The sequence below is a fragment of the Schistocerca serialis genome, chromosome 4, assembly GCF_023864345.2.
Source record: "Schistocerca serialis cubense isolate TAMUIC-IGC-003099 chromosome 4, iqSchSeri2.2, whole genome shotgun sequence".
Lineage (NCBI taxonomy): Eukaryota > Metazoa > Arthropoda > Insecta > Orthoptera > Acrididae > Schistocerca > Schistocerca serialis.
The window spans coordinates 275,247,379-275,259,442 of record NC_064641.1 but is presented as its reverse complement, the minus strand read 5'-3'; the positions used below and the strand labels follow the sequence as shown (position 1 = coordinate 275,259,442).

General features: G+C 43.1%; 1 protein-coding gene across 1 annotated transcript in view; it reads left to right on the top strand.

Moving 5' to 3' along the window:
• LOC126474393 (ATP-dependent translocase ABCB1-like) overlaps nt 1–12,064 on the top strand; it is a gene marked incomplete at its 3' end in the record, with an annotated part of 166,238 nt that overhangs the window by 34,596 nt on the left and 119,578 nt on the right. The window contains exon 6 of the mRNA XM_050101861.1: nt 6,827–7,123. Coding sequence (XP_049957818.1) covers nt 6,827–7,123 — 297 coding nt within the window. The remainder of the gene's footprint in view (nt 1–6,826; nt 7,124–12,064) is intronic.

The window sequence follows — 12,064 nt, the reverse complement described above, 5'->3', positions numbered from 1 at the left end:
CTAAGTTCTAGGGGACTAATGACCACAGCAGTTGAGTCCCATAGTGCTCAGGGCCATACTGCCGGCAACGATCATTTTGCGTAAGGTCCGTGAAGACACTATTAGAGAGATTAGGGCTTGTTCAGAAGCGTACAGGCATTCGTTTTCGCTTGCTCCGTTTACGAGTGAAACAGGAAAGGAAATGACTAGTAATGGTACAGCGCACCCTCCGCCACGCACCATACGGTGGCTTGCGGAGTATGCACATTGTTGTAGATGTAGATGTGCATTATTCTACAACAGACTGACGTCAGCGATATAGGCCATAATTACATGCATCTTTTCTACGACCCTTCTTGAAAACGGGAATGATCTGCGCTGATTTCCATTCGCTAGGTACCCTTCGTTGCTTCAGCGAACTACGATAAACTGCTGCTAGAAGGGGAACAAGTTTTTTCACACAATCTCTGTAGGAACTTAGATGAGTCTGGTCCTGATGCTTTTCCAGTGCAAAGCGATTGTTATTGGTTTTTTATTCTACAATCGATTACCTCAGTATCTGCCATTTCGGCACTCGTGATACAATTTCAAAAGACCGAATTTAGTAATTCGATCTTCTCTCTGTCGTTTTCAGTTTTTCGTGCTTTCATGTTCACTGAGCGATGGAACAGATAATTTCGATACTATTTCGATATCTACCATTTTGTCATTTGTGCGACAATCTAGAGAAGGAACTACAGTGCAGTCTTCCTCTGTGAAACAGCTTTGGAAAAAGACATTTAGTATTTCGGCCTTTAGTCTGTCATCCTCTGTTTCAGTACCATTTTGGTCACAGAGTGTCTGGACATTTTGTTTTGATCCACCTACCGCTTTGACATAAGGCCAAAATTTCTTAGGATTTTCTGCCAAGTCAGTACATAGAACTTTAAAATTTATTGAACGCCTCTCGCATAGCCCTCCTCACACTACATTTCGCTTCGCGTAATTTTTGTTTGTCTGCAAGGCTTTGGCTATGTTTATGTTTGCTGTGAAGTTCCCTTTGCTTCCGCAGCAGTTTTCTAACTCGGTTGATGTACCACGGTGGCTCTTTTCCATCTCTTACGATCTTGCTTGGCACATACTCATGTAACGCATATTGTACCATGGTTTTGAACTTTGTCCACTGATCTTCAACACTATCTCTACTTGAGACAAAACTTTTGTGTTGAGCCGTCAGGTACTCTGTAATCTGCTTTTTGTCACTTTTGCTAAACAGAAAAATCTTCCTACCTTTTTTAATATTTCAAATTACGGCTGAAGTCATCGATGCCGTAACCGCTTTATGATCGCTGTGTAACATTACGAGTCAAGATAGCTGTAACGGAACTTGAATAGCGTAAAGTTATCGTTAAAAACGCACGCCGCGCGATTTGTTACGATTTGGTCGGTCATAATAGTAGTAACATGCTTTTGAATACAATTAAAATATAACGGCGATACCTGTTCAGCGTTATTGGAAATAATATGTAGTAAATTAATGAGTAAGGTAGCCGATCCTATAAGAAGAGGTAAAATTGGGCATATTAAAGTGTTTTGCTTTATATCGACTAAGCCGATGATACGTCGTCTTTTTTTTGTCCGTTTACTCTTAGAAAAAAAAAAAAAAAAACAAGTAACGAAGTGCTAATTGTGCGTTGTGAAAAATATAGGGGCGAATTTTAAATAGCTACTGTGTATAATCAGACTAACAAATGGACATTCAGTTACGCGAAATAGCGGACAGCGAAGTGTGGTCATTAAATTGAGTACACCTACAGGGCGGTCAATTTCGGGATAAGCCTATTCGCATCTCACGAGGGACGCGGTATTGAGACCGGTTTTTTTTAATTATATCGCGGAGGGCGGGCTTCAATTTATAAAAAGGAGAAAAGCTGTATCATTATCATTGACTGTTGGTGTCAAGCAACCAAAACTGTTCATCAAAGGGTTTCGGTGAATGAGTGGTGAATGCGAAATGAAACTGTGAACGAAGTTATGTTAAATAAAGCAGAAGAGACAAGACAGTTTGGTCGTATCTGTTATTATTCCATAGACTGTAACATTTCTTCTCGTTGTACGAAGCCTTTATAGACGATCATTATGACAATTTGCTTTGAAGGAATCTCGTTACGAGTTAAGTTTTGGGGACCTGGTCAAGAGGGGATAGTTCGTAGATCTTAACTACTGCAGCTATTCTGGAACCAGGTGCTACCGTGACCGTTGTGTGTTGTCAATGGCTTAAGGTCATCATATCTCATGCTCAAAGATCGACGCGCCTTTCCTCTTGGTATAACGGTGTCTCACGGAAACAACGACAACGCCGACGGTGAAGGAAGACACGGTAGAGCTGATTCCCTGTTCTGCATTAACTGTTTCAAATAGTTCGGGACTGTTTGTCACCAGAAGGTCTAATATGTTATCGCCACAAGTCGGTTTCCTGTTTAACTGCTCAAGGTGGTTTTCAGATAAAGCACTTAAAAAAATTTCACTGGATTCTTTGTTCCTGCCACCCGTTATGAACGTTTGAGTCTCCCAGTCTATATCCGGCAAATTAAAATCTCCACCCAGAACTATAACATGGTGGGGAAATCTACTCGAAATATTTTCCAAATTATCTTTCAGGTTCTCAGCCACAACAGCTGCTGAGCCAGGGGGCCTATAGAGACATCCAGTTACCATGTCTGAGCCTGCTTTAACCGTGACCTTCACCCAAATCATTTCACATTTCGGATCTCCGTCAATTTCCTTCGATACTATTGCACTTCTTATCGCTATAAACGCGCCTCCCCCTTCACTGTCCAGCCTGTCTCTGCGGTATACATTCCAATCTGAGTTTAGGATTTCATTACTGTTTACGTCTGGTTTCAGCCAACTTTCTGTCCCTAATACTATATGGGCGTTGTGACCGTTTATTAATGAGAGCAGTTCTGGGACCTTTCTATAGACGCTTCTGCAGTTTACTATTAGCACATTAATATTGTTATTCCCTGTTGAATTTTGCCTACTCCTACCTTGCCGCGTCTCAGGAGGCGTCTTGTGGGGCCTAGGGAGGGAATTATCTAACCTAAAAAAAAACCATGTGCACTCCACACGTACTCCGCTACCCTTGTAGCCGCTTCCGGCGTGTAGTGCACGCCTGCCCTATTCAGAGGGGCCCTACATTTCTCCACCCGATAGCGGAGGTCGAGAAATTTGCACCCCAGATCTCTGCAGAATCGTCTGAGCCTCTGGTTTAAGCCTTTTACTCGGCTCCAAACCAGAGGACCGCGATCGGTTTTGTGAACGATACTACAAATAGTTAGCTCTGATTCTACCCCGCGAGCGAGGCTTTCCACCTTCACCAATTCCGCCAACCGCCTGTACGAACTGAGGATGACCTCGGAACCCAGACGGCAGGAGTCATTGGTGCCGACATGAGCAACAATTTGCAGTCGGGTGCACCCAGTGCTCTCTATCGCCGCCGGTAGGGCCTCCTCCACATCTCGGATGAGACCCCCTGGCAAGCAGACAGAGTGAACACTGGCCTTCTCCCCCGACCTTTCCGCTAAGGGGCTCCATCACCCACCTAACGTTGGAGCTCCCAATGGCTAATAAACCCCTCCCCCCGTGTGCCTGCTCGGACCTTGCTGAAGGAGCAGCCACATGTCCACTCACAGGCATAGCGGTAGCATCTTAAAATACCACAGTATATAGCTATCAAAATTATATTGATACATATGGTACCACACAAAAATTCGGCAATACTAATCGATAACACAGACATTAGCGACGTCTCGCTGCAATCCGCGACAACCAATGGGAGGGACCCCAGGAGACCTCACTTCCCTTCCCTCCCCCCATCCCCCAGCATATCAGCACGCCCACGCTGAGGTCAATATAGTCTCGAGCATACAAGAGCTCTGCCCAGTTCTTGACCTCATCTGAAAAACATCTTAGTGTAGGATCGAAGAGTTGTTCAAGTTTCTAATGAACTTGTACCATGGAAAATCTTGAACATTGTACATCAAGAGGACAGTTAGTGCATCAACTGATACTTTGATTGTCCATGACAATTGTAAATTATCGTTAACTGCTGTGGCAAAGAGGTGCTCCAAAGTTAAGTAAATCTTCTACATCTACATCTACATTTATACTCCGCAAGCCACCCAACGGTGTGTGGCGGAGGGCACTTTACGTGCCACTGTCATTACCTCCCTTTCCTGTTCCAGTCGCGTATGGTTCGCTGGAAGAACGACTGTCTGAAAGCCTCCGTGCGCGCTCTAATCTCTCTAATTTTACATTCGTGATCTCCTCAGGAGGTATAAGTAGGGGGAAGCAATATATTCGATACCTCATCCAGAAACGCACCCTCTCGAAACCTGGCGAGCAAGCTACACCGCGATGAAGAGCGCCTCTCTTGCAGGGTCTGCCACTTGAGTTTATTAAACATCTCCGTAACGCTATCACGGTTACCAAATAACCCTGTGACGAAACGCGCCGCTCTTCTTTGGATCTTCTCTATCTCCTCCGTCAAACCGATCTGGTACGGATCCCACACTGATGAGCAATACTCAAGTATAGGTCGAACGAGTGTTTTGTAAGCCAGCTCCTTTGTTGATGGACTACATTTTCTAAGCACTCTCCCAATGAATCTCAACCTGGTACCCGCCTTACCAACAATTAATTTTATATGATGATTCCACTTCAAATCGTTCCGCACGCATACTCCCAGATATTTTACAGAAGTAACTGCTACCAGTGTTTGTTCCGCTATCATATAATCATACAATAAAGGATCCTTCTTTCTATGTATTCGCAATACATTACATTTGTCTATGTTAAGGGTCAGTTGCCACTCCGAGCACCAAGTGCCTATCCGCTGCAGATCTTCCTGCATTTCGCTATAATTTTCTAATGCTGCAACTTCTCTGTATACTACAGCATCATCCGCGTTTATTAATGTCATAAAATGAGCTAATATTTCATGTGTTCTAGTTAGATGAGCCCTGTCCTAGATCAATGACAAAATCCACAGCTAAGGCTGGACAAAAGAGTTCCGTCTGGTTAAAACAATATGTGCCGAATGACTCCAGGTTTCGGCGAAATCAGCTCGTGGTCGTGCGGTAGCGTTCTCGCTTCCCACGCCCGGGTTCCCGGGTTCGATTCTCGGCGGGGTCAGGGATTTTCTCTACCTCGTGATGACTGGGTATTGTGTGCCGTCCTTAGGTTAGTTAGGTTTAAGTAGTTCTAAGTTCTAGGGGACTGATGACCGTAGATGTTAAGTCCCATAGTGCTCAGAGCCATTTGAACCATTTTTCAGCGAAATCAGTTGTGAAATTAAAGCAACTATCTTAGCAGCAGCTGAAATGATTTCCAGAGTGAACATTACATTCTGCCGTGAAGTGTGCGCTATTTTGAAAATTTGTGACTAATTAAAACAGTGTGCTGAGCTTGCCTCTTACCGACACAGATAACTACGCACACTTCATGACCCACTGTCACAGTTTCCCTTCCTCCACTACCTATTTTCCGAACTAAAGCTGTGAGTGCGGGTCCTGGATAGCACACATGGTAATAGCATTGCCTGGGAAAGACAGGTTCTGGCCCAAAGTTTCAATTCATCAGGAAATTTCAGTTCAGGTGATGATTTAAATGTAATTTACAATTTATCATACGGTTGAACTCATTATTAGGCTACTGCAGGAGTGCCTACCATTCAGTGGATGTGTCTTTTGACCGTTATTGTTCAAAACTGCTCTATACCAAAACTACACTTCGGTATTTTTGGTGCACTGTATAAATGACATAGTCAATGGTAGGATTACCTGTAGTATTGGTAGAATTGTAGGGAAAGAAACTTCAATGAACATGTAAGGAATAAAATGAAAGCCAACGACTTATCTTTGTTGTTTTTCCTTTGTTTGGTTGTTTTTTTTTTTTACACGTAGTTAGAACCGAACATGATTCAGTGCTAGTCCTTTGTGTGCTTTATATTCTTCCATAAATTGCCTTTTGAAAGTAATAAAAATTAGTTGATCACGTAAACTCTGTGCTTTCATATAACAAAAGCAATTACTTTTGATGCAAGTACAGTTTACATGCACAAACATACAAAGTACTTATAATTATTGTCGTTATATTGTAGTCAACAGAACGTCCCTCATCTTGATCAAAGGCAAAACTTTCCTATTGTTACTGATAAATGTGAAAGTTATTTACGAACAGCGGAAACATGTTTTATGTAAGTTTGACGAAGTATTGAAGCGATGTTTGACATATTTTGTTTTGTGTTTCTTTCTTTTTATTTTAGCTTTTTGTTGAGGAAGATGTGTTTTTAGCGCTGTATGATAAATGTGTATTGTTTTATTTATTTTTACTACAACATCCCTCTGTTTCACATCACAAAATAATAATTTTCAAATAAAACCTGATTTAACGTTGACAATTTCAGTATTATTGTAAATATTATTTATTCTTAAGCTACGTTGAATAAGAATTTTCAATACGTTACCCTGCCCTTTATATATATATTCACTCAGTTTCTAGATGGTTCACTGATTCTGGTTTTTAGGAGAATCTTGTAAGACGCTGATTGCATACGTAAAGAATGCGATCGTTATGAGGTAACGACCTACAGGCACGCAACACACCCAGCGCACAGGTAACGCCGGTATGACCTTAACAGACCAAAGCTACTAGGAATACTACCGTAGCCTACACTTATCACGGTTACAGTAGCCTATGGTTGTTTTACATGTCTACTATTGCTATCTTCCATCAAAGTATCACAGTTCTTTACGAGTGCTTGATCTCCTACTGTGACTGTACTTATTGCGCTGTGCGTTTGCAGGGACCTGCTGAAACTGGAGGAGGGCATGGGCGAGAAGGTGGCCATGTTCTTGCACCTGCTGCTGGGTTTCGTGGGCAGCCTGGTGCTGGCGCTTGTCAAGGGCTGGGAGCTGGCACTCATCTGCCTCATCTCGTTGCCCATCACCATGATCGCCATGGTCACCATCAACATCATCTCGTCCCGCCTGGCGCGCCGCGAGCTCGAAGAATACGCCAAGGCCGGCTCCATCGCCTCCGAGGTGCTGGGCGCCGTGCGTACCGTCATAGCGTTCTCCGGGCAGGCCACTGAGGCGGAAAGGTACTAGAGCGAGTAGCATTTGCCGTTCTTCAGTACATCACTAGCTTAGTAGCTGGCATTGCTCAGGTATATATTTCCAGTCTTCTACTAGTCCGTGTCCTCCTTGCACTCTCTCAGTCGATCTCCATCACCTGCTCTCTGTACCCATCTCCTCCACCCCCCCCCCCCTATCTGATCATATCCTAATGTCCCTCCCACTGTCATCTCTTTCTCAACCTTCCTCTCTCAATCTGCGCCTCCCCATTTGTCCACCTGCTCCTTCATCACCTCTTCCTTCCTTCTGTAATTCCTTCTCCCAAGCACTCTCTCAGTCTCCCCTTCTATCTGTCCACCTCCTCCTCCACCTTCTTTCTCTCCACCTCCTCCTCCCCTCTATTCATCGCCTCCCCTTTACTTTCTGTGCCCATCTCCTCCTCCATCTCTGTCCATCACTTCCTATTCCTCTGTTCATTTCCTCCTCTCCCTTGGCAGTTCATCTCCTCCTCCCCCATCTCTCTGCCTATCTCGTCCTTCCCCTCTCTCTGTCCATCTCTTTCTGTTTCCTTTCTCTGTCCATCTCCTCCTCTCTACTCTTTCTGTCCATCCCCCCCTCTCATACCTCTGTCCATCTCCTCTTCTTCCTATCTGTGCCTATCTCCTTCCTCTCCCTTGTTATCTATCCATCTCATCGTCCTGCCTTCTCTTTCCAAGTTGTAGCACTTGCTTCAGTAGGAGGCTAGTGGTTCTTACCTCTACAGTACTTCTTTTCATATTGTAACTAATATGTGTACCAAATTTGATTGAAATCGCTCCAGAGGTGTAGAATCAGAATTTTACACGTGGCTTTGTTATCACACGTACATGTCAAATATATTTCACAGATATTTAACACATTTTATACGTATTTGTACACGTATTTCACCCACATTTCTAGCCAATTTCGCCCTTCAGTTTCATTTTTATGAAACCTAATGTTTGTGACGTCGCATCTCCCGACCTTCGTGTTGTACAATGATATAATTTCGCAGGTACATTCAGTGGTTCATGTGCCTTTTGTGCGAAAGGTATTGTGAATAGAGTTGACAGTAAAGAAGTAATTAACTAAAACGTCATGCACGATGCCACATTTTATCAAGCGCCTCAGTGTTTATGACTTCGTATCTTCTGAACTATGTATCGTACAATTATATACTTTTTATAGGTAAATTCAACGGAAAATTTGGATATCATGTGCGAGAAGTGTTGCGAATCAAGTTTGTGTTAACGAAATAATAAATTTAAACATCTCGCATGATGCAGTAGTTATTTACATGTTCAGTGTTTATGACGTCATATCACCTGAAGTAAGTGTCTTACAACGATATAATTTTTGTGGGAAGTTCAATGGTATAAGTGAATATTGTCTGAAAAACGTCTCACGGGTATAGTTGGTAGTAAATAAATAATAAATTATAACATCACGCTTCATGTGGCAGTTTTACTGTATTAACAACGAATAAGTAGTTAGCGATAAGCTGTTTTTCTTTCATCACTTTTATGGGGTCGTCAGCGACGAAAGTTTCTTTAAGCTATACAATTATGTGTAAAGTTTGTTGCATGTCTATAAGTGCTCTTATTCTGAAATACTGGATGACCGAAGTATGGCTATTCTTGTGCAGTGGGCTACACTGCTTTCTCACCCCATCTCCGCCCTTTTGGCAGGTGGGTGGTTCCTACCCGCACAGTTAGTCTTTGCAGCCAGAAAGTGATATGTGTACCAAGCTGAGTTGAAATTGGTTCAGTTGTTTAGGAGGAGATGTGGAACATACATACATATGAGTGATACCCACAAGAAACCGAACAAATTTTTTTAGTGGGCAGAGCTCTTGTAGTACCTCGTTTTGCCGCTAGCAGTGCATAGAGCGAACGTTCCAGAGTGAGTATGCCGAGTGCCGTTGCTGAAGAAGGTCAGTACTAGTTTCGGCAGATTTTATAGTGACAACTGTTTTGCGTTATTGTCGTTTTTGCAATAGCTGATTTTCGTGAACAGCATGCGTCGGTGAAATTCTTCTTTTTGCTCGAAAAAAATGAAATAGAAACTCTTGAAATGTTAAAAACGGCGTACAAGGACAATGTTATGGGGAAAATCAAGTGTTTGAGTGGTTTTTCCCGTGTCAGAATTGGCAAAACATCAACTGATCTCAAACGTCCTACTGGTCGTTCTTCACAGTTCCGAACACATGAAAATGTTGAAAACATTCGTGCAATCATCAACGAATATTCACGACTGACCATTGAAGAACCGACGTGTTCTTCAGTGCAGCAAACTGTGACAGAAAGTTTTGGAATGAAAAGAGCTGGCGCCAAATTCGTGCCACGATAGCTGACTGCTGATCAAAAGCAAGGTCGCGTTGAAGCATGCTGTTCATTGAATGACGAGTCCGGAAATAATACGAACTTTTTTTAAAAAACTATCACGAGTGATGAAACTTTGTGCTGTGCTTACGATCCTGAATCAGAACAACAACCGAGCCCGTAGACGACTGCAAGTTCGTCCCGACATCGGGAAGCCTATCAGGTGAAATCAAACATTAAAACACTGTTGATATGATCTTTGGATGTGAGAGAGGTCGTTCATTCATAGCTTGTTCCGCAGGGTCAGATAGTTAACCAGGCTTTCCACTTGGAAGTTTTCAAAAAATTGGGTAACAATGTGTGGCAGAGGAGACGTTATTTGTGGCAGTCGGGTGACTGGTTTGCCCATCATGTAAATGCCTCTTCTCACGCACCCCCTACCTGTGGGAGTTCTTGACCAAAAATTGTATGACACCTGTTTCTCACCCACCACACCCATCCGACCTTTCGCAGTGCGACTTTTTTTGTTCCCTAGAAGGAAAGGAGGCATGAAAGGAAAGCGTTTACTGATGGCGCTGAGGTTTGAAAAAAAAGAAAAAAAAAATAAAGGGAAAGAGACGGAGGCGCTGTCAGGCATCGCATAAGATGAATTTAAGCAATGTTTTTAAAAATGGAATAAAAGGTTAAATGATCGTATTTGCACAATTGGAGAGTAATTCGAAAAGGACTGAAGGTTCGTGTTTAAAATGTGAGTAAATAAAATTTTTAAAAAAAGTTTGGTTTCTTTTTGGTACCTCCTCGTACATACATGTGAGTACATACCTACATACATCCATTTTTATGAGTTATATAGATTCGCATCTTTATGATCCAGGGCTGTTGTACAAGGTGAAGCAGAAGAAACGCATGAATCTGAAATTTCCTGCAAGTCAAAAAAAGTGAAACACTCAGTAGACATGGCCGGATGTCAATGTAACTCTTGTCAGATGTAGACTATGGCCGAGAAAGTATAATTATTGCATTAGCATATAACTGTGACAGGGGGAACGCCACCAGAATGTATCAGTGTTGTTTATGTTTAGTGGTCACAGCAAGCTTGGTAGGTTAAATAAGGGACGGGAACAGCGTCATGTGCTGAGTGATCGTTGTGAAGGACACGAAGGTGCCGCATACTCGTCTCAGACAATGTCATCGGCATTTGACAGAGTTTGAGAGGAGCCTCATCCTGGGCTTCATTTGGTCAGCTTGTCGAATCTTATACCGTCCAGATTTGTGAGGGGTTCAGTGGACGGCATAGAAACTTGAGGGAGAATGGTCAACCACGTCTGACGCCTAGATGAAAAGATTGCCGTACTGTGCATCAGTGACTTCGTAACCCTATCACATCTGCGCGTACCATCCGAGGACAAGTAGTAGAATCTTTGTGATATGCTGTGACATGCCGCATTATTGGTTGGAGATTACCGGCAGGCAGAGTACGGATTTACCGTTCCGTACGTGGACTGCCGTTAACACCACAACACAAACGACTGCGCTTAGAATGGTGGTGCATATCAAGGACTGTTGGTGAATGTCATTAGTGAATGTCGTTGTTGTGCTCAAGGATGAAATGCCACCCAGATGGCCATCATCATCAACTATGGCGGTTACCTGTGGAAATGTCCTATTTTTTCAATGTTTTGTAGAGGCACAGCAGTGCTACTCCTGGTGTCGAGGTGTGGGGAGCTGTCGTTTTCAGGTCACGGCTGGTAGGGACTGAGGGAGTTCTGCTGGCACAACGGTACGTTCTCACGTGACAATATCATGGAGCCATTTTTCTATAGAATAATGCACGCTCACACGTGGTAGGCGTCTCTACGAAACGTCTGCGTGATATAATTGTGTATGCTTGTGCAGCCCCTGTTATTTGACATAAAACGTTTCTGAGTGTAGTACCATGTCACATGAAAAAGCTATATTCGAATACGAACCTTTCGGCCATAGTTACAGCAGCCTTCTTCTGAGTACCAATCAGTCCATACGTTCAGGCAAGAGATGGTGCAACGTGATATAGACAAGTGAGCTTATACTGTCAAGTTCCTTGGAAACTGGACTCGATTTTGTAATCACAGAAGTAATATCGCATACCCTCCCAGTCTGTGTGGTTTCATTTCTTTTGCTCCTCTGCTTCTGATGCTTTAAGTTTTTCGTCACGTAGAGAACGCACAAATCTTCTAGTTGAATGGAGATAGGAATTTTGGGTCGTTTTTAACTTACACATCGAAACTACAAGTTTATTCCCTACCAGCGGTAGACCGCCAGTTCACTCGTTGTCTGTAGCGATCTGCCTGATGCAATGAGGGTACTCGTTCCACGTCTGGCATTTAGAAGTATTTGGTACCAACAGTTTCAAGAGTGATTGATTGTGTAAGGGGAAGCTCACAGGTCGCCCCCTTGTGCTCGTTCAGGAAATACAGTATATTCAGCAGTTTTTCACTTTGTCCACTGAAGTCAACCCGTCGTGCTAATCAAGTATCGGCCACTCCTCATGGGTCTCTCTGGTGTGTTTGACGGCTACGTTTGTGCTTCAAACTATACAAGATTCAGTCTCTGTAAGCCCTTCATGTTAGTAATGGACTATAACTTAAA